Source organism: Trichechus manatus, unplaced genomic scaffold (genome assembly GCF_000243295.1).
Source record: "Trichechus manatus latirostris isolate Lorelei unplaced genomic scaffold, TriManLat1.0 scaffold00057, whole genome shotgun sequence".
Lineage (NCBI taxonomy): Eukaryota > Metazoa > Chordata > Mammalia > Sirenia > Trichechidae > Trichechus > Trichechus manatus.
Window position 1 is genome coordinate 12,357,140 of NW_004443993.1, and position 27,942 is coordinate 12,385,081.

General features: G+C 38.8%; 1 protein-coding gene and 1 pseudogene across 1 annotated transcript in view; both read right to left on the reverse strand.

The window, feature by feature from the left end:
• Positions 1 to 15,459, reverse strand: part of LOC111820949 (zinc finger protein 709-like) — a 70,222-nt gene extending 54,763 nt beyond the window's left edge. Inside the window, 1 exon segment of the mRNA XM_023733151.1 lies at positions 15,377 to 15,459. Within this exon segment, the coding sequence (XP_023588919.1) occupies positions 15,377 to 15,459 (83 nt within the window).
• A 140-nt stretch (positions 15,460 to 15,599) lies between these two features.
• LOC111820950 (zinc finger protein 555-like) lies at positions 15,600 to 24,487 on the reverse strand (annotated as a pseudogene).
• Between the last annotated feature and the right edge of the window lie 3,455 nt (positions 24,488 to 27,942).

Sequence of the window (27,942 nt, forward strand, 5' to 3'; positions counted from 1 at the left end):
TCTTTAAATCATCTCTAGGTTACTTATGATACCTAATACAATGTAAATGCTATGTAAACAGCTGTTATACTGTATGGTTTAGGGAATAATGACGACACAGGGTGAACAATGCTCAAACAACGAGTGCTGGAGAGAGACAGAGTATCTGTGAAATGGTGGGAGGCTACAGCAGGGTACGCCTATACATTATTTCATTTTCGTGGATTCAGGACAGTGCTCAGCACACGGCAAATTCAAGTTTTGCTTTTTGGAACTTTCTTTTTTTTCTGTATGTTTTTGACCTGCAGCTGGTTGAATCAACAGATGCGGAACCAGTGGATATGGAGGGCTGACTATATATAAAGAGACCAATGTTCAGAGGCAGGGCAAGATGGTGAAGTGAGTGGTCACCACCATTTATCCCCAAGCAACTAACCCACTAAATAACAAATGAAAACAAACACAGACCTAGATCGCAGAACTCCAGATGGCAGCTGAGGTGTTGGAGAGTTAAGATGAGTCCAGAAACAGGGGAGAGAAGGAGCAAGGGCTGCACAGAAGCTGGGAGAACCTACCCACCAGCATTTGGAGTAGTCATTCACTGCAGCCATTTTGGGACGAGGTCAGGTGTCTTAGCTATCTAGTGCTGCTAAAACAGAAATACCTCAAGTGGATGGCTTTAACAAAGAGAAATTTATTCTCTCACAGTCTAGAAGGCTGGAAGTCTGAATTCAGGGTGCAAGCTCCAGGGGAAGACTTTCTGTCTGTTGGTTCTGGGGTAAGGTCCTTGTCATCAATCTTTCCTGGTTGAGGAGCTTCTCAGCACAGAGACCCAGGTCCAAAGGATGCACTATTCTCCTGGCCCTTGTTTCTTGGTGGTATGAGGTCTCCATGTCTCTCTGCTCACTTCTCTCTTTTATATCTCAAAAGAGATTGATGTAAGACAAAATCGAATCTTGTAGATTGAGTCCTGCCTCATTAACATAACTGCCTCTAATCCTACATCATTAACATCATAGAGGTAGGCTTTACAACACATAGGAAAATCACATCAGATGACAAAATGATGGACAATCACACAATACTGGGAATCATGGCCTGTCCAAGTTGACACAGTTTTTTTGGGACACAATTCAATCCATAACATAGGGTAACACCCTAAACAAAGAATACAGAATGGGAGCTAAACTGAGGAAGCAGTAGCCTGATTTCTAAGGTTGCACAAATTGACTGTGGGAGTTTGCAGGCTGTGCACTTGGGAGGGGGCAAAGGGAGACCGTGGCGCTGTGAGAGAGCGCTATTGAATCTCACCACCCCAGACGGATGAGTACTAGGACCGAGAGGTACTGAAAAGGCATCAGGATGAGAGAAATACTTCAGACAGAAGGAAACAGCTGTCTCCCTGCCCACAGTGGGACACTGTGGGAGAACTTGTGCAGAGACACCTGTGAGGAAAAGACATGGAGTGCTCCCCACCTTCACCATGGGAACACCCAACACCAAACACCACCACTTACGTCAGTGTTTGCAGGCAGCTAAAATCCACTGCACATGAGTATTGAACTCCAGAGGCCAAATACCCAGAACCTCTGAATCAATGTGGGGGAGAAAACCTAAGGATAAGAGTGCCCTCTAGTGGTTCTTAGGTGATTATACTATTGTTATTGTCTGGAGACTGTAACTAAACGAAATCAACCAAGTACAGTGAAACCTGTGAGAGCCGGAACTCAATGGCACTAGCTTGTTTTTCTAGGTCTTGCAAGGTTTCTGCCTTTGACGGGGTGAGTCTTATGACTTTTCTAGCACTATTAGTGGAAAAATATTTGAGTTTTCTTTCTCTAACAAGTTTCCACCTTACACAGGTTCTTGCATTCAGAACCGTATAACCAGAAAATTTTCCCATGAAATCAGAAAACAGAATTTAAACTATTAAAAAATGGTTCAGGTTCAACAAAAAATAGTTAAAACACACAAAATCACAAGAGAAGAGGAATAAATCAAAAAGAAAACAGGAAGAAGAGGAAATTTCTCCTATGGAGCCCAGGTTAACACAAAAGTACAGAAAAATTTCAGACAGTGGTGCTAAATATGTTTAAAGAATGCAAAACCACACAGAAAATAACAGAGATGAGGAAACAAATAGAGGAACAAAATCAGAGACTCAACAAGAAAATTGAGAACATAAATTAAAAAAATGAAGAGGACTACTGGAACTGAAGAATAAAACAATTGAATTAGTAAAAGCAAAAGAAACACTCAACAATAGAGTGGAACAGACAGAAGGTAGACTAAGTGAACTAGAAGACGGAATACCTGAACTTATTAAGGCTCAAGAAAAGAACAACGAAAAGCAAACAAAACCAAAATAGGGGAATCAATCAAGAAATCTAACATTAGAATTATCGGAATTCAAGAGCACCATGATAACAATAAAGGCAAGGAAAGAATTTTCCAAGAGATAATCAGAGAGAATTTCCCAGACCTGGACAGAGAACCAAGCCTGCAAATACAGGAAGCTACATGAACCCCAACTAGAAGAAATACAAAAAGATCAACCCCTTGCCACATCCTACAAAAATTCCTGAAAACCAAGGACAAGGAGAGAATTCTGAAAGCAGCAAGAGAAAAACACAAACTAACACACCAAGGGTCCTTCTTAAAAGTCAGTGCAGATTTCTCCCAAGAAACTCTAGAGGCCAGAAGACAACGGGGTGATATATATAAAATACTAAATGAAAACAATTGCCAGCCAAGAATTCTTTACCCAGTAAAGTTGACATTAAAAAACGAGGGGAAAATCAAAACATTCCTCAATAAACAGAAGGTTTGGGAATCTGCCGCTACCAGACCAACTCTGAAAATAGGGAGTTCTCCAAATGGAAAGGCAAGAACATTAAATATTCAAATATAAAAAAAAAAATCCTTGCTTTCAAGTCGATTCTGACTCACAGCAACCCTATAAGACAGACCCTATAGAACTGCCCCATAGCGTTTCCACGGAGCGACTGGTGGATTGGAACTGCCGACCTTTTGGTTAGCAGCCGAACCCTTAACCACTGCACCACAAGGGCTCCACTCGAATCTATATACGGGGGGGGGGGAGAGAGAGAGATCTCCAAAAAAATACAACAAAATGAGCAATCATAAGGACCAAGTATGTGATATTTTCAGGGAATAAACTCAATAATATAATCCTACAAACAATACATCAAGACTGTAAGAAATAGGTACAAAGCAAACCTATCAGGTATAGGATGTACAATGATGTTAATGGAGACTTACCAACAGAAACGGGGAAGGGAGGAGCATATCAGGAATAGATTTAATATGTTAAGGTTGTATGTTATCCATTGTTTATATATTAAACGTTGTCACAACTGTAAGTCGTGTAACATAATATGTGTGGTAACCACTAAGATATCACTGAGAAAAAATACACAGAAGAAAAGAAGGAAGAAAGCAAAAAGGCTGGTTGTTAGAAAGCAGCCAAATACAAACAAAAACAGAAAATGAGAATAAAAAGACAAAGAACATATGAAACACTCAAAAAACAAATAACAAAATGAATGAGGTAGACACTTTGTTTTCAGTAATAACCCTAAATCTAAATTGTCTAAACTCACCATGTAAAAGGAAAAGAGTGGCAGAATGGATAAAAAAACACAATCCATCGTTTTAATCTGGAGGGCATTATGCTGAGTGAATTTAGTCAGTCACAGAAGGACAAATATTGTATAAGACCACTATTACAAGAACTCAAGAAAAAGTTTAAACACAGAAGAAAACATTCTTTGATGGTTACGAGGGTGGGGAGGGAGGGAGAGAGGTATTCACTAACTAGATAGTGGACAAGAATAATCTTAGGTGAAAGGAAGGACAGCACACACTACAGGGGAAGTCAGCACAACTGGACTAAACCAAAGCCAAAAACTTTCCTGAATACAATCGAACACTTCGAGGGACAGAGTAGAAGGGGTGGGGATCTGGGGATCATGCTTTCAGGGGACATCTAGGACAGTTGGCGTAACAAAGTTTATTAAGAAAATGTTCCACATCCTATTTTGGTGAGTGGTGTCTGGGGTCTTAAAAGCTAGTGAGGGGCCATCTAAGATGCATCAATTGATCCCAATCCACCTGGAATAAAGGAGAATGAAGAACACCAAAGACACAAGGAAAGTATTAGCCCAAGAGATAGAAAGGGCTACATAAACCAGAGACTCCATCAGCCTGAGACCAGAAGGACTAGATGGTGCCCGGCTACCACCAATGGTCACCCTGACAGGGAACGCAACAGAGAGTCCCTGATGGAGCAGGAGAAAGGTGGGGTGCAGAGCTCAAATTCTAGCAAAAAGACCAGAATTAATGGTCTGACTGAGACTGGAGGAAACCCAGAAAGCATGACCCCCAGACTCTCTGTCAGCCCAGAACTAAAACAATTTCCGAGGCCAACTTTTCAGACAAAAATTGATCTGGACTGTGGGACATAAAGTGATACTTGTGAAGAGTGTGCTTCTTAGCTCAAGTAGATGCATGAGACTAAATGGGAAGCTTCTGTCCAGAGGTGAGATGAGAAGGCAGAGAGGGTGAGCTAGTTGAATGGACATGGTAAATCAGGGGTGGAAAGCAGGAGTGTGCTGTCACAGTATAGGGAGAGCAATAAGGATCACATAACAATGTACGTATAAATTTTTGTATAAGAGACTAACTTGAAATGTAAACTTTCACTTTAACTACCATAAAGAAAAACAAAAGTAAAAAAAAAAAACCCACAATCCATCTTTTTGCTGTCTAAAAGAAAGAAATCTTAGACATAAGGACACAAACAGACTGAAAATAAAGGATGGAAAAAATATTCCATGAAACCAGTAAACAAAAAAGAGCAGGGGTGGTGTCATAGATTGAATTGTGTCCCCTAGAAATATCTGTCAACTTGACTGGGTCATGATTTCCAGTATTGTATGATTGTGTACCATTTTGTAATCTGATGTGATTTCCTTATGTGTTGTAAACTCTATCACTATGATGTAATAAAATGGATTATCAGCAGTTATACTGATGAGTTCTACAAGATTAGATAGTGTCTTAAGCCAATCTTTTTTGAGATATAAGAGAGAAGTGAGCAGAGACACAAGGGAACCTCATACCACCAAGAAAGGAGTGCCAGGAGCTGAGTGCTTCTCTGAACAGAGAAGCTCCCAAACCAAGGGAAGATTGATGACACGGACTTTCCTCCAGAGCCAACAGAGAAAGCATTCCCCTGGAGCTGATTCCCTGAATTTGGGCTTGTAGCCTACTGGATTGTGAGAGAATAAACTTCTCTTTGTTAAAGCCATCCATTTGTGGTATTTCTGTTATAGCAGCACTAGATGACTAAGACAGGTGGCAATACTGATATAAGATAAAAGAGACTTTAAACCAAAATCTATTACAAGAGATAAGCAAGGAAATCACATAATAACAAAAGTGTTAATCTAACAAGAAGACATAACAATTATAAATATAAATATATATGTTCACCTAAGAGCAATGCTCCAAAATACATGAAACAAATACTGACAAATATGAAGGGAGAAATAGACAACTCCACAATAATAGCAGGAGTCTTTAACACACCACTTTCAATTATAGATAGAACATCTAAAAAGAAGATCACTAGGATATTGAGAACTTAGATAAAACTGTAAGCCAATTTGACCTAACAGACATATATACCATTCCACTCATCAACAGAACAAGAAACATTTTTATCCAGCACACATAGATCCTTCTTCAGAATAGACCACCTGCTAGAACACAAAACAAGTCTCAACAAATTTAAAATGTTTTAAATCATACAAAGCATATTCTTGGACCATAACGATATGAAACTAGAAATCAACAACAGGTAAAATAAGGGGAAAAAGTGAACACATGGAAACTAAATAATACATTACTACAAAACTATTGGGTCATAGAAAAAAATCAAAAGTGAAATTAAAAAATTCTTAGAATCAAATGAAAATGAAAACAAAACATATCAAAATCTTTGGGATGCAGCAAAAGCAGTACTCAGAGAGAAATTCATAGCAATAAAAGCATTAAAAAAGAAGAAATGTCCAAAATCAGTAACTTAAACTGACAACCTCAACAAATAGAAAAGGAAGAGCAAAAGAAGCCAAAAGCTACCATAAAAAGAAAATAGCAAAGATTAGGGCAGAAATAAATGAAATAGAAAGTAGGAAAACAGTAGAAAGAATCAACAAAATCAGAAGTTGATTCTTTGAAAGGATCAATAAAATAGACAAACTACTGGCTAGATTGACAGAAGAAAAAAACAGAAGAGGCAAATAACCAAATTAAGAAATGAAACTTGATACATTATAACTGATCCAACCAAAATAAAGAAGATCATAACAGATTACTATGAAAAATTGTACTCAACACCTTTGAAAACCTAGATGAAATGAGCAAATTCAAGAAACACAGAACCTACCTAAACTAAAACAAACAGATGTAGAAAATCTAAACAGACCAATTACAAAAGACGAAACCAAAGAGGTCATCAAAAAACTGCCAACCAAAAAAAGCCCAGGACCAGATGGCTACACTGGGAAATTCTACCAAACATTCAGAGAAGAGTTGACACCAATTCTATACAATCTCTTTAAAAATACAGAAGAGAAAGGACCCCTCCTAAACTCTTTCTATGAAGCCAGCATAGCCCTGATACGTAAACCACACAAAGACATCACAAAAAAGAAAACTACAGACCCATTTACCTCATGAATTAGATGCAAACATTTTCAACAAAATTCTAGCCAACAGAATTCAGCAACATATCAAAAAAATCATACACCATGATTGAGTGGGATTCAGACCAAGATTATAAGGGTGAATCAACATTAAAAGGATTCTATGGGCAAAATACATACTTTGGACGTGTTATTAGGAAGTATCAGTCCCTGGAGAAGGACATCATGCTTGGTAAAGTACAGGGTCAGTGAAAAATAGGAAGACCCTCAACAAGATGGATTGACATAGTGGCCACAACAATGGGCTCAAGCATAACAAAGATTGTAAAGATGGCACAGGACTGGGCAGTGTTTCCTTCTGTTGTGCCTAGGGTTGCTATGAGTCGGAACCTACTGGACAGCACCTAACAAAAACAACAACGTTAGTGATAGCGAGCATTTCCTAGTGTGTCTGTTAGCCACATGAATGTCTTCTTTGGTGAAATGTCTGTTCATACCCTTTGCCCGTTTTTCAATTGGATTATTTGTCTTTTTGTTGTAGAGGTGTTGGAATGTTCTATAGATTTTAGAGATTAGAACTTTGTCGGATTTATCATAGCCAATTTTTTTTTCCTGGTCCATAGGTTCTCTTTTTACTCTTTTCATGAAGTCTTTTGATGAGCATACGTGTTTAATTTTTAGAAGATCCCAGTTATCTAGCTTATCTTCTGGTGTTTGTGTACTGTTATGGCTTGTATCTTATTTATGCTGTGTATTAGGGCATCTAGCATTGATCGTATTTTTTCTTCTATGATCTTTATAGTTTTTGGTTTTATATTTAGGTCTTTGATCTATTTTGAATAAGTTATTGTGTATGGTATAAGGTATGGGTTCTGTTACATTTTTTTTGCAGATGGACGTCCGGTTTTGCCAGTACCATTTGTTAAAAAGACTGTCTTTTCCCCATTTAATGGACTTTGGGCCTTTGTCAAAAGTCAGGTGACCTTAGGTGGATGAATTTACATCTAAGTTCTCAATTCTGTTCCATTGGTCAATACAAGTCCTCCTACTTTATTCTTTTTCAGTAGAGCTTTACTATCTAAGGCTTCTTTCCTTTCCATATAAAGTCTGTCGTTTTACCAGTACCCGGCTGTTTTGACTACCGTAGCTCTATAGCACGTTTAGAGGTCAGGTAGTGAGAGTCCTCCTACCTTATTCTTCTTCTTCAATAGTGCTTTACTTATCTGAGGCCTCTTTCCTTTCCATATAAAGTTAAGGATTACTTTTTCCATCTCTTTAAAGAATGCTGTTGGTATTTGGATCAGGATTCCATTGTATTTGTAGGTTGCTTTGGGTAGAATTGACATTTTCACAATGTTGAGTCTATATATAAGCAGGGTATGTTTTCCCATTTATGTAAGTCTCTTTTGGTTTCTTGCAGTAATGTTTTATAGTTTTCTTTGCATAGGTCTTTTACGTCTCTGGTTAGATTTATTCTTATTTTATTTTTAATTGTGCTCATGAGGAACCTGTACATACACCAAGAAGCGGTTTTTCAAACAGAACAAGGGGATACTGTGTGGTTTAAAGTCAGGAAAGGTGTGCGTCAGGTCTGTATCCTTTCACCATACCTATTCAATCTGTATGCTGAGCAAATAATCCAAGAAGCTGGACTATATGAAGAAGAATGCAGTATCAGGATTGGAGGAACACTCATTAACAACCTGAATTATGCAGATGACACAACCTTGCTTGCTGAAAACTATGAGGACTTGAAGCATTTACTGATGAAGATCAAAGACCACAGCCTTCACTATGGATTACACCTCAACATAAAGAAAACAAAAATCCTCAAAACTGGACCAATAAACAACAACATGATAAATGGAGAAATTATTGAAGTTTTCAAGGATTTCATTTTACTTGAATCCACAATCAATGCCTATGGAAGAAATTAAAGAAACTAAACAACATATTGCATCGGGCAAATCTTCTGCAAAAGACCTCTTTAAGGTGTTAAGAAACAAAGATGTCACTTTGAGGACTAAAGTGCCCCTGACCCAACCCATGATATTTTCAGTCGCCTCATATGCATGCAAAAACTGGACAATGAATAATGAAGACCGAAGAATTGACGCCTTTGTAGTGTTGGTGAAAAATATTGAATATACCATAGAAAGCCAAAAGAACGAACAAATCTGTCTTGGACGAGGTACGGCCAGAATGCTCCTTAGAAGAAAAGATGGCGAGGTTATGTCTCACATACTTTGAGCATGTTATCACGAGGCATCAGTCCCTGGAGAAGGACATGTTGCTTGGTAAAGTAAAGGGTCAGCTTAAAAAGAGGAAGACCTTCAACAGATGGACTGACACAGTGGCTGCAACAATGGGCTTAAGCATAACAATCATTGTGAGGATGGCGCAGGACGGGCAGTGTTTCATTCTGTTGTACATAGGGTCGCTATGAGTCAGAACCAACTTGATGACACTTAACAACAACACCATTTTATTTTTTTTAGGGGCTATTATAAATCGTATTGTTTTCCTGATATCCTTCATTTGATGCTTAGGGTTTCAGGATTTACGTGTGACTCTGTTTGACTTAGTTTTTCTGATCTTTGCTGTGGAGGGACAGCATGGTGCTTCTGAGTATAGCGTCATGTTGCCCGGAAGTCGAAAATTCACAGTTTTAAAGTGGCTCTGTCTTGGTTATCTAGTGCTGCTATAACAGAAATACCACACGTGGATGGCCCTATCAAACAGAAGTTTATTCTCTCATAGTCTAGTAGGCTAGATGCCCAAATTCAGGGTGCCAGCTCCAGGAGAGGGCTTTTTCTCTTTGTCTGCTGTGTAGGAAAGTCCTTGTCATCAATGTTCCCTTGGTCTAGGAGCTTCTCTGTGCAGGAACCCCAGGTCCAAAGGATGCGCTCTGCTCCCGGAGCTGCTTTCTTGGCAGTATGAGGTTCCCCTGTCTCTCTGCTCACTTCCGTCTTTTATATCACAAAAGAGATTGACTTAAGACACACCTTAATCTTGTAGACTGAGTCTTGACTCATTAACACAACTGTCACTAATCCCATCTCATTAACATCATAGAGATAGGATTTACAACACATGGGAAAATCATATCAGATGACAAAATAGAGAACAATCACACAATAGTGGGAATCATGACCTAGCCAAATTGATACACTATTTTTGGGGACACAATTCAATGCATGACACACCACTGCTGTCAAGATACCAAACACTCCAGCATTCCAAAAGAACACTCTTGTGGCACCCATTTTTACTCCCCCACACTTCACCCCTGATGTGTTTTAGATCCCTATACATTTGCCACATCTATGATGTCATATAAAATAAACGCCATCCAGCCTTAGGAGTCTTTTTGTAAAATGTGATGTCATATTTGTAAAGCTGAGTAATCACACTTGTCTTCAAGAGTTATTCTAAATTTCGAATTTTTCAACAGTGCCAGTACTGGTCTTGGCACAGATTAAAACTTCAAAAGTGACAGATTCCATTATTGTGAGCTACATGAATTTAGGCAAGACTCAATGCTGTATCTGTTTAACTTTTTTCATTTGTATGTTAGGAGGAATGATTAGGGGAAGAGAAGGCCCAAATGAGACACTCATTACCAAATCGATACACCTAACTTTCACTACTAGTGAGAACTTGGTGGATTTTTTTTACAGAGCATTGATAAACGTATTATTTAAGTGTTTATTGTCAAGGATGGATAAGAAATTATTTTAATAACAGGAGTTGTTAGTATATGTGATAAAAATAGAATATACATGAAAGAAAAATATCTGTATTTGTATGCACCTGGTAATATTGATTTATAATGTATAATACTTAAATGGAAAAAAGTTACAGTTGATTTGAAATCCATAACGACAATGGAATATTTTAATATATCCTCTGAATAAGTGAAAAAAGCAAGAAAATAAGATTTGTTAGTATATAAATATCTGAACAAAAAGTAAATTGAATATTTCTAAGAAATTTCTACACAAAGTCATTTGAGGAAAAAATGACCATTTTTAATGACAGAAAATTGAACACAATAACAAAGACATACTAAGGAATTACATTCAGCTCTGAGTAACAGAAACCTCCCCAAACCTCTGTAATATGAGGAAGGTGCTTGTTCCCACATGGAAGGACTGGACCAGCACAGCCACTCAAAAATGCAGTAGGAGAACAAAGTCCCATGTATTTTTTTGGCTGCACCATCACAGCTGTCATGGTGGAATTAGGAATGCAGAGCCACTAGAAGTATTAAGAGAACAGGGTGTTCACTATACAAATTAGATCTTTCAAAAATATAGTTAGATCTAGGGAAGAGGGAAGTCAGAGCAGCAGAGAAGATGACCAACCATTACAGTCCAAATCAGTGGCCTGGACATGTTAAGTCTTGCAGAAAAACCAAACTGTGGGTGTTTGAACACAGAAGTGGGTCCTTGATGCTGAGCTAGTGGAGATGTCTTTGGAAGCCTACACCTCTGAGAAAATGGAAGTCAAGCACTTGGTGTTTGTATTGAAGATACTCTTGAATGTCAGGGCAATGCATCAGAAAAATGAATTGGAAGTCGGTGTCCATGAGGCCTTATACCTGTCCCCGTGTATTATGGCTTCAAAAATTCAGGAATAGCTTCTTCACTTTCGCCTTCCATATCTCACACTAGTTAAGTTATTGGTATTTTGAAGATGGAACCAGAAAGGGAAGGGATTTGGGTAAACTTAATTTCAAACATGTCCCATGTTGACACAACACGATCCTAGAGATCCATCTCCAACTCTAGATTTCATTGTCATACCACAGGTTTTTCTAAATTCAAAGCATAGCGTCCAATTTCCATTCAGACGCAAGGATGAAAACCAAAGGGCAAAAGTTGAAAATAACAGTTCACCTCAGGCTACACTTACGGAAGGACTGTACATAATTACAAATTTTCTAGTATTTATTAGTAAGAAAAATGGAATAAGGCCCCTCTGGAAATAAAAAGGAAACCCTGCATAGTGGAAAACCCTGGTGTCGTAGTGGTTAAGAGCTACGGCTGCTAACCAAAAGGTCAGCAGTTTGAATCCACCAATCCACCAGGTGCTCCTTGGAGACCCTATGGGGCAATTCTACTCAGTCCTATAGGGTCGCTATGAGTCAACTCGACGGCAAAGGGTTTGGCTTTTTTTTTTTTTTTGACAATTAAAAAAATTAGATTCTTCAAGCAAGAAAAGTTATCTCTATGTAATGGGTAACTGATATCCACCGTCTTGCACATTAGGCCACTAAGAAATTCTCTTCAAAGTGTCATTGTTCTAATAACTACTTACTTCCAGAAAAATTAAAAATGACATAAAAATTAAATTGACTCACATAAATGAAAATACACTTTAAAACATCCATGGGTGCAGCAGACTTCAAACTGGGAAGACATAACTTTTACTTACTGAATAATAAGAAAAATACTACCGTCAAAACTTATGTACTATAACAAAAAGACTACATAGAAAAATATTTCTCACTTAAATGCTAATTCCTGAGAAGAAGTCGAAATTAACACCCAATGGGTCCTCTTTAAGGATGAGGTACTTATAAAGACTATATCACATTTATAGCTTTTGTAAGATTTTTTTCTTGGTGTCATGTTTTTTTTGTGTGCTTTAAGTTTACAATTCATGTTAATTTCTCATTCAAAAATTTATACACATGTTGTTTTGTGATATTAGTTGCAATTCCTACAATGTGACAGTACACTCCTCCTTTCCACCCCGGGTTTCTTGTATCCATTCGGCCAGTTCCTGTCCCTTACTGCTTCTCATCCTGCTTTTGGACAGGTACTGCCCATTTGGTCTTGTATATCTGATTGAACTAAGAAGCACATTCCTCATGTGTATTTTTGTTTGTTTTATAGTACTGTCTAATCTTTGTCTAACGGAGAAAAGATGGAAGTTGTCAAGGATTTCATATTACTTGGATCCACAAAAGCACCCATGGAAGCAGTAGTCAAGAAATCAAGACACATTGCATTGGGCAAATCTGCTACAAAAGACCTCTTTAAAGTGTTGAAAAGCAAAGACGTCACCTTGAAGACTAAGGTGCGCCTAACCTAAGCCATGATATTTTCAATCGCATCATATGCATGCGAAAGCTGGGTAATGAATGAGGAAGACCGAAGATTTGATGCCTTTGACTTGTGGTGTTGGCAAAGAATATTGAATATACCATGGACTGCCAAAAGACTGAATGAATCTGTCTCAGAAGAAGTACAACAGGAATGCTCCTTAGAAGCAAGGATGGTGAGACTGCATCTTACATACTTTGGATACGTTGTCAAGAGGGACCAGTCCCTGGAGAAGGACATCATGCTTGATAAAGTAGAGGGTCATCGAAAAAGAGGAAAACACTCAACGAGATGGATTGACACAGTGGCTGCAACAATGGGCTCAAGCATAACAATTGTGAGGATGGCGCAGGACCGGGCAGTGTTTCATTTTGTGGTGCATTGGGTTGCTACGAGTCAGAAACGACTCGAAGACACCTAACAGCAACAACAACAATCTTTGTCTGAAGAGTGGGCTTCAGGAATGGCTTCACTTCTGAGTTAACAGTGCTTCCAGGGGTCATAGTTTCAGGGGTTCCTCCAGGCTCTGTCAGACCGAGTCTGGTGTTTCTACGTGAATTTGAGTTCTGTTCTACATTTTTCTCCTGTTCTGTCTGGGACTGTTTGTTGTGTTCCCTATCAGTTGGTCATTGGTGGTAGCTGGGCATTATCTAGTTCTTCTGGGTGGTGGAGTCTCTGGTTCATTTGGTCCTTTAATCCTCTTGGCTAGTATTTTCCTAGACTCTGATTTTCTTCATTTTCTTTTGCTCCAAGCGAGATGGGACCAATTGAAGTACCTTAGATGGCCACTCGCAAGCTTTTAAGATGATTGGTGTGAATTTTCTAGAGCATTTTACATGAATTATTTTTCAGGAGGCATTTCCACCTTTCCTGGAGCCTTGTTTTTAGCCATTCACTTCAGTGCAACTTGGACTTCTTCAACAAATGGATGCAACGCTGGAGGTGCTCACTTCTCTATGTCAAGAAGTTTGGAACACAGCTTCCTGGCCAACTAACTGGAAGAGACCCATATTTGTGCCCATTCCAAAGAAAGGTGATCCAACAGAATGTGGAAATTATCAAACCATATCATTAATGTCACACACAATTAAAATTTTGCTGAAGATCATTCAAAAACAAAAACAATGCAGGAGTGCATTGACAGGGAACTTCCAGAAGTTTAAGACAGATTCAGAAAAGAACGTTGAAGAAAGGTTATCATTGCTGATGTCAGATGTGTTTTGGCTGAAAGCAGAGAATACCAGAAAGATGTTTACCTACGCTTTATTGACTATGCAAAAGCATTCAACTATGTGGATCATAACAAATTATGGATAACATTTCGAAGAATGGGTATTTCAGAACACTTAATTGTGCTCATGCAGAAACTGTACTTAGGCCAAGAGGTAGTTGTTTGAACAGAACAAGGGGATACTGCATGGTTTAAAGTCAGGAAAGGTGTACATCAGGGTTGTATCTTTTCACCATACTTATTCAGTCTGTATGCTGAGCAAATAATCCAAGAAGCTCGACTATATGAAGAATGAGGCATCAAGATTGGAGGAAGACTCATTAACAGCCTATAATATGCAGATGACACAACCTTGCTTGCTGAAAACGAAGAGGACTTGAAGCACTTACAGATGAAGATCAAAGACTACAGCCTTCAGTATAGATTGCCCCTCAACTTAAAGAAAGCAAAAATTCTCAGAACTAGGCCAATAGGTAACATCATGATAAATGGAGAAAAGATTGAAGTTGTCAAGGATTTCATTTTACTTGGATCCACACTCAATGCCCGTAGAAGCAGCAGTCAAGAAATCAAACAACGTATTGCATTGGGCAAATCTGCAGCAAAGGACTTCTTTAATGTGTTAAAAAGCAAAGATGTCACTCTGAGGACTAAGGTGTGCCTGACCCAAGCCATGGTATTTTTAATCATCTCATATGCATTCGAAAGCTGGACAATGAATAAAGAAGACCGAAGAAGAACTGACACCTTGGAATTATGGTGTTGGCGAAGAATATTGAATATACCATGGACTGCCAGAACGAACAAACTGCCTGAAAGAAGTACTGCCAGAATGTTCCTTAGAAGCAAGGATGGTGAGACTTCATTTCAGGTTCTTTGACATGTTATCAGGAGGGACTAGTCCCTGGAGAAGGATACCATGCTTGGTAAAGTAGAGGGTCAGTGAAAAAAAGGAAGACTCTCAATGAGTTGGATTGACACAGTGGTTGCAACAATGTGCTCAAGCATAACAAAGATTGTGAGGATGGGGGAGGACAGAGCAGTGTTTCATTCCATTGCACATAGGGTGGCTATGAGTCGGAATCGACTTAACAGCATTTAACAACAACATTCCCACCTTACATTTATACTGATCTTCTCTAGTGTGTACTCCCATAAAATATTAAGGAGTAGGAAAAAACGAAGTCTTTCCCACATTGCTTACAATCATAGAATTTGTCTCCAACGCGCAGTCTTATATGCTTTGGTAAAGATGACGGCTATTTGAAAGTTTTCTCACATTCCTTACATTAACAGGGTTTCTCACCAGAATTCATTCTCACATATTCTCAGAAGTATGACAGTCCACTGAAAGTTTTCCCACATTACCATCCTTATGTTCACTGGGTTTCTCTGCAGTATGCATTGTTGCACGTTCTCAAAGGTATGACAGTCGACCGAATGTTTTCCCACATTGCTTGCATTCGTAGGTTTTTTTTGTCCATTGTACATTCTAATGTGTCTTAGAAAGTGTGAAAGTTGACTAAAAGTTTTCCCACATTAATTTCAGTCACAGAGTTTCTCTCCACTCTGCAATCTCATATGTTTTTGGAAAGATGAAGTGTACAAAAAAAACTTTGCCATGGTGTATCTTTGACTATGTGTATTTTCACCAAAAAAAAAAAAAAAAAAAAGGTTGAGAAGTTAGAGGGTTGATATGTTGTGGGGTTGTTAACCAATGTCATAAAACAACATGTGTACTTCTGTTACATGAGAAACTATTTGTTCTGTAAGCCTTCACCTGATGTACAATAAAAAAATAAATTAAAAAAAAAACTTTGCCACATTGTTCACATTCATAATATTTCTCTCCATGTGCATTCTCATATGTATTATTAAAGATGAAGAATACTTGAAGACTTTCTCACATTCTTTACATTCATAAGATTTCTCTTTACTATGGGTCCTTCCATGCCTTTGGAAGTTATTTCTACAACTGAAGGCTTTCCTACATTGCTTATATTCATAGTGTTTTTCTCCAGTGTGTATTCTCGTATGCATTGGTAAAGACGACAGATACTTGAATGCTTTCCCACATTACTTACATACATTGGATTTCTCTTGACCATGCATTCTTTCATGTTTTGGGATGGAATTTCTACAAGTGAAGGTTTTCCCACGTTGCATAGATTCATAGGGTTTTTCTCCACTGTGTATTCTCATATATACTAGTAAAGATGAAGAATACTTGAAGGCTTTCCCACATTCCTTACATTCATAAGTTTTCTCTTTATTATGGGTCCTTTCATGCCTTGGAAGGAATTGCTATAACTGAAGGCTTTCCCACACTGCTTACATTCATAGAGGTTTTCTCCAGTGTGTATTCTTACATGCATTGGTAAGGATGAGAGGCATTTAAAGGTTTTCCCACATTCTTTACATTTATAAGTTTTTCTTTACTATAAGTCCCTTCACACATTTTAAAGAAATAGATATACCTGAAGGTTTTCCAACATAATTTACATGCAAAACGTCTTTCTATACTGTGATTTCTCACGTGTGTTCTTAGATTTGATGGAGAGTTAAAGGCCTTCCCACATTCCTGACATTGATGTGGTTTCTGTTCTGTGTGACTTGCAAATTGCCTCTTAAGCGGGGAATGATGCATGAAGACTTTTCCACACTCACAGCATTCACATCGATTGAATCCAGTAGCAGTTTCCTTGTACAGAGTAAGACTTGAAATCTGGCTGAAGGTTTCTCCATATTGATTACATTCGTTACTTTCACAGAGTCTCTCAACCATATGATTTCTCTTAAAATAGGGAAGCATAATAATTAATAGTATATTAATGATTTCTTAATATTCATTAATAAATATTAAGATTCCACTTTATTCATTTTAGTAAAAAAAGGGGGATTTGGCACTATTTTGTTAGAATGGAATAAACTGAATGCTCTGAAGGAAGGCTCAACCAAAACCATTAATAAAATAATGTTTCTTATATACAGGGTTTCTTTATAACTGCTTCCAACTAAATTATGACTGTAACACCCAATGTTTAAGCCAAATTAATCAACAAATTTTTGTGACTATTTCTTGTGAAAAACAAAGATAGAGCTAGGTGTATGTTGTTTTTTACTTTTGGGTTACTATTTTAATTTCATGAAATACCAAGATGCACACCTGGAATACTGCTTTCTCTTGTAAGTGCAACTCACCTCAGATTTATTCCATGGTCACTGTGCTGATCTTTGATGCTAAGACCTTCCCAAATTTTTCCTAAAACATGTCCAAGAATCATTTCTGGTGAACTTTAGTATTTTATGTACCTTTATATTTTCTTCCCATAAATATTCTGTAGAGAAGTTGACCCTTTATAAATTGACTGTCATCTTAAAAAAAAGTGAACAAATCTTACAAAGAAGGAGGTACCTGTTAGTAAAAAAAAAAAAAAAAAAGTGTTAAAGAGTTTCAGCTGTTTAAGGACTTTATCAATAACAGGCAGCAATGGTCAAAATGGAAAGCAATTTCCTAGTAACAAAAATTTATAACAAGATTTACAAAAACAGAATTCTCTGGGCCTCAAAATGAGCCAGGAAACCAATATCCACACTGATGGCACTAGGAAAACTTCCACTCTTCACAACTCTAAGGGAACTTCAAGTCTTCACCAACACAGAAATAGAAACTCAGTTTAATATATAGATTCCCATAGTTATGGATAAACTATTATTCCTGGCTCCATGATGGGCAGTGACCGTGTCGGTCTTATTGACCAATGTATTCATCTCTCCACATTACAAATCTCAAAATAGTAATGATAAGCAAGAAGTGGTTCTCTAAATAGCTAAGTGAAGGAATAATGTCATCCTTACCTACTGATATTAAGTTCTAGAAGGTTTCCAGCATCACATCTCTGTAGAGCCTCTTCTGAGCAGGATCCAGCAATGGCCACTCCTCCAGAGTCAAGTCCAAAGCTACATCCTCCAAGATCATTGACTCCTAAAATATGAGGTACGTGTTCAGGAGGATGGGTGAAGGTGACAGCACTGGGGGACTGGACTCAATTTATAAGATGTTCAATCAAGCTTCTGTGGTCACCTAACAACTACCCTATGACTCAGTCATGAGACCTCTTACTCTCTGTTTACCTGCACTAACTCATAGATTAAACAGCACTGCTAACACATGGAAGTTGCCTCTACATTTTCAATATGATCACTTGACGTCATATTCCTCTCTGGCAGAAAGGTTCAGGATACACGGGAGAAATGAGAGATATACTATAGAAATGAAAAAAACACTTTTGTTTCTAAGATAATTCTTTGTGGAAAAATAATTTCATCACTTTCTTTTTTGCTTACCACATCACTCAACACTATGTGAATCAAAGTTTCAAACGCAGATGAGGTTTTAAGGAATAAAAACTGATTGAAGAACTGAGAGTCTTTCTTTCTATTTCCCTCACCAAACATGAAAAGTCAAGGAGCCTGTGTAAACCCAACTTGCAGCAAGAGCCAGATAGCCAAAATATCTTCAAGAACTCCAGGCTATTAGAATTAGACAGGTCCAATTGGCTCAATGAAAATATTTCTTTGTCACAGTATTAATTTTAACTTATTTGTGTAATAGTCACCACAGATTCAGTTTCTACTCTTGCTATCTGTGCCATTTCATAAAAATAGGATGTTATCGAGTTATAGCTCAGGAAAGAGGAAAAAGACATGAGAACTTGTACTTGCACAGTTCCCTACACTCCTGAGACTTGTTGCTACTACCCACCAATTTTGAGTTCATGCATACACCCGCACACACACAGGTATAAGTTGTCAAAAGAACTCTTTCACCTCAGCCATAAAGTACTCTTGGCCTTGCTGACCTTGAGGAATGTCTTAGTCATCTAGTGCTGCTACAACAGAAATACATCTAAAGTGGATGTCTTTAACAAAGAGAAATTTATTTCTTCACAGTAAAGTAGGTTAAAAGTCCAAATTCAGGGAGTCAGCTCCAGGGGAAGGCTTTCTCTCTGTTGGCCTTCTCATCAATGTTCCCCCAGACTAGGAGCTTCTCCACGCAGGGACCCCAGGTCCAAAGGACATGCTCAGCTCCTGGCACTGCTTTCTTGGTGGTATGAGGTCCCCCTGTCTCTCTGCTCGCTTCTCTCTTTTATATCTCAAGAGATTGCCTCAGGACAGAATCCAATCTTGTAGATTGAGTCCTGCCTTACTAACACAACTGCCACCTATCCTCCCTCATTAACATCATAGAGGCTTGATTTACAACATATAGGAAAATCACACAATACCAGAAATCATGGCCCAGCCAAATTGATACACTTTTTTGGGGGACTTAATTCAATCCATGAGAAGGAGGATATTAAGAGTCCTACTCGGCAAAGGAATTACTTGAAGTCCAAATGCAAAGGCATTCGACTGTGTGGATCATAACAAATTATGGATAGCATTGCGAAGAATGGGAATTCCAGAACACTTAATTATGCTCATGAGGAACTGTACTTAGACCAAGAGGCAGTCGTTCAAACAGAACAAGAGGATACTGCGTGGTTTAAAGTCAGGAAAGGTGAGCATCAGTGTTGTATGCTTTCACCATACTTATTCAATCTGTATACTGAGCAAAATAATCCGAGAAGATGGGCTACCTGAAGAAGAACACAGCATCAGGACTGGAGGAAGACTCATTAACAGCCTGTAATATACAGACGACACAACCTTGCTTGCTGAACCTGAAGGGGACTTGAAGCATTTACTGATAAAGATCAAAGACTACAGCCTTCAGTATGGATTGCACCTCAATATAAAGAAAACAAAAATTCTCACAACTGGACCAATAAGCAACATCATGATGAATGGAGAAAAGATTGAATTTGTCAAGGATTTCATTTTACTTGGATCCACAATGAACACCTGTGCAAGCAGCAGTCAAGAAATCAAATGACATATTAAAACTCATTGCCTTTGAGTCAATTCTGACTCATAAAGACCCTATAGGACAAAGCAGAGCTGCCCCATAGAGTTTCCAAGGAGAGTCTGGTGGATTTGAACTGTCGACCTTTTGGTTAGCAGCCGTAGCACTTAACCAGTACTCCATCATGGTTTCCAATGACACATTACAGTGTGTAAATTTGCTGCAAAACACCTCTTTAAAGTGTTAAAAAGCAAAGATGTCACTTTGAGGACTAAGGTGTAAATGACCCAAGCCATGGTATTTTCAATCACCTCATATACATGGGAAAGCTGGACAATGAATAAGGAGGACCAAAGAAGAATTGATGCTTTTGAATTATGGTGTTGGAAAGGTATATTGAGTATACCATGGACTGTCAAAAGAATGAACAAATCTGTCTTGGAAGAACAGCCAGAATGCTCCTTAAAAGCGAGGATGGCAACACTTCGTCTCACATGTACTTTGGACATGTTATCAGGAGGGATCAGTCCCTGAAGAAGGACATCATGCTTTGTAAAGTAGACGGTCAGCGAAAAGGAGGAAAACCTCAACAAGATGGATTGACACAGTGACTGAACAATGGGCTCAAGCATAATAATGATTAGGAGGATTGTTCATGACCGGGTAGTGTTTTATTCTGTTGTACGAGGGGTCACTATGAGTTGGAACCAACTCGATGGTACCTAACAATAAGGTCTTTGTGGAATGAAAAAAAAAAAGAAAAGAAAAGGTACATTCACTCAGTAAGAAAAGTTAGACTTATATAATTGTTAACTGATATCCAGAAGCTACATTAGGCCAATAAGAATATCCCAATTAATAACAAAGTGTCATTGTTCTAATAACTACTTCCAGAAAATTTTAAAACTACATAAGCACTAAACTCACTTGCATAATAAAAATACACTTTAAAACATCTATAGATTCAACAGACTTCAAACTGAAAGATAAAATTTTGCTAACTAAATAATAAGGAAAAAAAACCCTACCTATGCAAATTTATGTACTGTCATGGATTGAATTATATCCTCCAAAAATGTGTGTGTCAGTTTGGCTGGGCCATGATTCCCGGTATTGTGTGATTTTCCTATATGTTGTAAATCCTGTCTCTATGATGTTAATGAGGAAGGATAGGTGGCAGTTGTGTTAGAAACGCAGGACTCAATCTACAAGATTGGATTGTGTCCTGAGGCAATCTCTTGAGATATAAAAGAGAGAAGCGAGCAGAGAGACAGGGGGACCTCATACCAAGAAAGCAGTGCCAGGAGCAGAGCGTATCCTTTGGACCTGGGGTGCCTGCTCAGAGAAGCTCCTAGTCTGGGGGAACATTGATGAGAGAGCCGACAGAGAGAGAAGGTCTTCCTCTGGAGCTGACTCCCTGAATTTGGACTTTTAGCCTACTTTACTGTAAGGAAATAAACTTCTCTTTGTTAAAACCATCCACTTGTGATATTTTTGTTACAGTAGCACTAGATAACTAAGACATGTACTATAGAGAATTTTTTCTCTATAAAAGAGCCTTAGAGTCCTTAAATGAGTACTTAGAGAATTTTTTCCCACTTACATGTATATTTCTGAAAGTAAGAACTAGAAATAGACTGCAATGAGTCCTCTGATAAAGGCAAACTACATTTATAACTGTTATAAGATTTTCCCCCGTGAGAATTTTCAAGAGCATTATAACAATGAATTCGTTTTCAAGAGGATTTCTCACATTATATTTATACAGTCCCATTCTAGTGTACCCCCACGTATCTGTCAGTTTGTCATACTGTGGGGGCTAGTGTGTTGCTGTGATGCTGGAAGCTATGTCACCGGTATTCTAATACTAGCAGGATCACCCATGGCAGACAGGTTTCAGCTGAGCTTCCAGACTAATACAGAGTAGGAAGAAGGACCCGATAGTCTACTTCTGAAAAGAATTGGCCAATGAAAACCTTATCAATAGCAGTGGAATATTTTCTGATATAGTTCTGGAAGATGAGCCCCTCAGGTTGGAAGTCCCTCAAAAGACAAGTGGGAAAGAGCTACCTCCTCAAAGTAGAGTCGACCTTAATGACATGGATGGAGTCAAGCTTTCGGGACCTTCATTTGCCAATGTGGCACGACTGAAAATGAGAAGCACAGCTGTAAACAACCATTAATAATCAGAATGTAGAATGTACAAAGTATGTATCTAGGAAAATCGGAAATCATCAAAAATGAAATGGAACACATAAACATCGATATCCTAGGCATTAATAAGCTGAAATAGACTGGTATAAGCCATTTGGAATCAGACAATCATATGGTCTACTATGTGGGGAATGACAATTGAAGAGGAATGGCGTTGCATTCATCATCAGAAAGAACATTTCAAGATCTATCCTAAAGTACAACGCTGTGATAGGATAATAGCCATACAACTACAAGCAAGACCAGTTAATACGACTATTATTCAAATTTACACACTAATCACTAAGGCCAAAGATGAAGAAATTGAAGATTTTTGTCGACTTCAGGAGTCTGAAACTGATCGAACATGCAGTCAGGATGCATTGATAATTACCGGTGATTGGAATGTAAAAGTTGGAAACAAAGAAGGATAGGTAGTTGGAAAATATGACCTCGGTGATAGAAATGATACCAGAGATAGCATGATAGAATTTTGCAAGACCAATGACTTCTTCATTGAAAATACCTTTTTCAACCAACATAAACAGCGACTATACACGTGGACCTCGCCAGATGGAATACACAGGAATCAAATTGACTACATCTGTGGAAAGAGATAATGAAAAAGCTCAATATCATCAGTCAGAACAACGCCAGGGGCTGGCTGTGGAACAGACCATCAATTGCTCATATACAAGTTCAAGTTGAAGCTAAAGAAAATTGACAAGTTCACAAGAGCCAAAGTACAACCTTGAGTATATCCCACCTGAATTTAGAGACCATCGCAAGAATAGATATGACGCGTTAAACACTAATGACCCTTGAGGACACATACATGAAGAAAGCAAAAGGTCATTAAAAAGACATGAAAAAAGAAGACTAAAATGGATGTCAGAAGAGACTCAGAAACTTGCTCTTGAACATCGAGTACCTAAAGCAAAAGAAAGAAATGATGAAGTCAAAGAGCTGAACAGAAGATTTAAAAGAGTGGCTCGAGAAAACCAAATAAAGTATTATAATGACATGTGCAAACACCTGGAGGTAGAAAACCAAAAGGGAAGAACACTCTTGGCATTTATCAAGCTGAAAGAACTGAAGAAAAGAAATCAAACCTCGAGTTGCAATATTGAGGGATTCTACAGGGAAAATATTAAATGACGCAGAAAGCATCAAAAGAAGACGGAATATACAGAGTCACTACACCAGAAAGAATCAGAAGAAGATGGACTACACAGAGTCACTGTACCAAAAAGAATTGGTCGACGTTCAACCATTTCAGGAGGTAGCATACGATCAGGAACCGATGGTACTGAAGGAAGAAGTCCAAGCTACACTGAAGGAACTGGCAAAATACAAGGCTCCAGGGATTGACAGAATACCAACTGAGATGTTTCAACAAACAGATGCAGCACTGGAAGTGTTCACTCGTCTATGCCAAGAAATTTGGAAGACAGCTACCTGGCCAATCAACTGGAAGCGATCCACATTTATGCATATTCCCAAGAAAGGTGATTCAACCAAATGTGGAAATTATTGAACAATATCAGCGATATCACACTCAAGTAAAATTTTGCTGAGGATCATTCAAAAGCTACAAGTCCAAATTCAGGGCATCAGCTCCAGGAGAAGGCTTTCTCTCTCTATCGGCTCTGGAGGAAGGTCCTTCTGATGTATCAGTTGTCCCTTGGACTGGGAGCATCTGAGCGCAGAAACCGCAGGTCCAAAGGACTCGCTCTGCTCCCAGTGCTGCTTCTTGGTGGTATGAAGTCTCCAACTCTCTGCTAGCTTCCCTTTCCTTTTATCTCTTGAAAGATAAAAGGTGGTGAAGGCCACACCCCAGGGAAACTCCCTTTACATTGGATCAGGGCTGTTGACCTCGGTAAGAGCGATGTTATGATCCTACCCTAATCCTCTTTAACGTAAAATTACAATCACAAAATGGAGGACAACCACACAATTCTGGGAATCGTGGCCCAGCCAAATTGATACACACATTTTTGGGGGACATAATTGAAACCACGACGACTTCTCTGTAGAGCTTCCTCTGAGCAGGATCCAGCAGAGCCCACTTCTCCAAAGTGAAGTCCACAGCCACATCCTCAAAGACAACTGACTCCTAAAACATACAATGTATGTATGCAGGAGGATTGGCTAAGCTGACAGAACTAGAGGAAAGGACTCAATTCATAGGCAGTTCAATCAGGATTCTGTGGTCTCCTGATAACTACCCTATGGTTAAATGATCAGACCTCTTATTGTCTGTCTACACTTATTAAGATTAAACAGCACCACTAATACATGGAACTTGTTTCTTCATTTTCACCGTGACCATTTCAAGTCTTATTCCTCTGCATCAGAAGGGTTCAGTATACACCTGAGGAAAAAGAGAAATATTATACCACTTTACTATCATCAAACGTATTATATATATATTATAACAATTTTAAAAATCATCAATTCCTTACAATGAAAAGTATTTTATCTCCTTCCCTAAGGCTCATAATATCACTCAGTACTTAAAGAAGCAAAAGATGAAACCTAGCTGAGATTTTAAGGAATAAAAATACATTGAAGAACTGGGAGCTTTTTCTATTGTCCTCACCAAACTTGAAAGGCCAAAGAGCTTGTGGAAACCCAACTTGCAACAAGGGTCTGCTACCCACAATATCTTCAAAAAACTCCAGAAGTAGACAGATCCAAATAGGTTAATGAAAATATTCTTTTGGACCAGTATTAATTTTAACTTTTTGGGGTAATAGTTATCACACTTTCCATTTCTATTTTTGCTCTCTGTGCCATTTCATGGAAATAGAATGTTATTGAGATATTATCGCTCAGAAAAGAGAAAAAAGCATGATAACTTCCACTTCCACACATTCCTTGTGCTCCTGAGCCTTGATTCTGCTGCCAACCAATTTTGGATGCACACACGCACATACACTGAGGTATCAGCCTTGAAGATATGGCAATAGTAACTTTCCAAACTAAAAAGCTTAAAGAAAAAAAGGCTAGGTGGAAAAAAAAAGGAACAGATATCCAAGAACTGTGGAAAAATTACAAAAGGGGTAACATATGTATAATGAAAATACCAGAAGAAAAAGCAAAGAAAAAAGATCAGAAGTGACATTCAAAGTAATAAAGACAGAGAATTTATCAAAATTTGTGACAGGCAGAGGCGGGGCCAAGATGGCAGAGTAGTCAGACGCTTCCGGTGGACCCCTTTACAACAAAGACCCGAAAAAACAAGTGAATCACTTATATTTGACAAGCTAGGAGTCCTGAACATCTAAGGCAAAGTTGAAGAACCGGACTGAGTGGCAGGGAGAGGGAGAGATGATTCAGAAGCAGCGAGGAGTTTCCAGGCCCTACCCAGCAAGAGCCTAAGCCCTTCAGGCCTGATCAGCTCATGGGTGAGCAGTAAGGCAGGCAAGCAGCAGTGCTTGGAAGGTGCGTTTTCTGCGCCGGCAGAGACCCAGTGCCAGACAGTCTACTCGCCCACTCAGAACCAGTGAGAAGCAGCCCTGGATGGGCAAAAGATAAGTACTTGCATGCAGCCTACAGCGCGGATCAAAAATACCCTCTTAGGGAAAACCTCTCTCCCATTTACCTCCTCGAACCCTGCTCTGCATTGGGTCCTGGACTGGCTTCAGTAATTCCTGAGTCCCCTGGGCCGGAAGTAGGATCCGTCACACACCCTGAGCCACTCTCCCGGCCATGGAGAGTGAACAAATTAACAAACAGGGGAAAAAATAAATTGCTGGCTCCCGTAAGCCAGGAACCCAGGGTAGGCACAGCTCCTTTGCCTAGGTACAGGCCTAAGGGGTCCACAGACTTTGAGTGCCTTTCTGCCAGCATAGACTTGTGTGGGTCCATGTCAACAGTGTAGGCCCTCATTACCACAGTACAACAGGGTATATACCTAAAGTCTATCTTCAACGGTTTCAGCTGTGAAGTGGCAGGTTTGTGACATTTGACACTGCTCTGCCCATTAAGCAGGGTCTTCACCTACCCACATCAGGGACCTGAGGACTGGTGACTCCACCCATGCCACCAAACCACCTGCAATAGGGGACCAAGAATATGAGGTGCCCCCAGTCCTTACAGCCAACAGCATTGTGTGCTCATAGTCAAGCTGCAAACCCTCCCACCTATGTGCTCTAAGGAACAGGAACACACCTTCCTCCTGGACACCTGGGGGTGGCCATCAGCCTCCTGCCTTGCTCCGAGTGTGTCCCCCTGCTGCAGTCAGATGCCTGTGCCTACACCAATCACCCATGTCTGTCTAGGACTGTAAATGAGAGCCTACACCACACACTTGGTGACTATCTACCTGGGCGCCTGAGCTGAATCCATACAGGAGGAGTAGGTGGACTCCTGAGCTCACATACCTAGTAACAGATCTAACCACCTGGTGACAGGACATTAGAGCTTCAAAGGTGCCAATAATTAAACTAGCTCACACGAGCAGCCTATTTGGGCATATCAAAGCAAAACAAGAAACTAGAACACAGTAAGCAAACAGAAAATGAATAAATATAACAACTTATTGATGGCTCAGAGACAACGGTCAATATAAAATCACATAAAGAGGCAGTCCATGATGGCTTCAGCAAGCTCCCAAAATAATCTAGAAATTTTCCAGAAGAGGAAAATTTCTTGGAATTATCAGAGGCAGAATACAAAAGATTAATATAAAGAACCTTCAAGAGATTAGGAAGGAAATAAATCAAAATGCAGAACACACAATAGAGGAAATTAAAAAGATTAGAGAAGAGCATAATGACAAATTTAACAGGTTGCAAGAATCCATAGAGAGACAGCAATCAGATATCCAGAAGGTTAACAATAAAATGTCAGAATTAGACAACTCAATAGAAAGTCATAGGAGCAGAATTGAGGCAATGGAAGTCAGAATTACTGAGATTGAAGATAAAGCACTTCACACCAACTTATTTGAGGAAAAATCAGATAAAAGGATTTAAAAAAATAAAGAAACCCTAAGAATTATGTGGGATTCTATCAAGAGGAATAACTTACGAGTGATTGGAGTACCAGAATGGAGGGAAGGGATAGCAGAAAATACAGAGGGAATTGTTGAAGATTTGATGGCAGAAAACTTCCCTGATATCATGAAGGATGACAAGATATCTATCCAAGATTCTCATTGAACCCCACAGAAGGTAGATCCCAAAAGAAAGTCAGCAAGACATATTATAATCAAATTTTCCAAAACCAAAGATAAAGACAGAATTCTAACAGCAGCTAGGGATAAACAAAAAGTCATCTACAAAGGAGAGTCAATAAGACTAAGCTCAGACTACTCAGCAGAAACCATGCAGGCAAGAAGGCAATGGGATGACATATGTAAAGACTTGAAGGAAAAAAAACTGCCAGCCAAGAATTATATATCCAGCAAAACTGTCTCTCAAATATGGTAGCGAAATTAGGGCATTTAAGTTTAGGGAATTTGCAAAAACAAAACCAAAATTACAAGAAATACGAAAGGGAGTCCTTCAGTTGGAAAATCAGTAACATCAGATAACAACCCAAGACTAGAACGCAGGATAGAGCAACCAGATATCAACCCAGATAGGGAAGTCACAAAAATAAATCAAAGTTAAAACACTGAAAATAGGGAAACAGATGTCAATATGTAAAAGATGAAAAAAAGAGGGACTAAAAAACGTAGACATAGATTTTTCATATGGAGAGGAAGTCAAAGTGATACAAACAAATAAAAGACTGGTATAAACTTAGAAAAATAAGGGTACATATTAAGGTAACCAC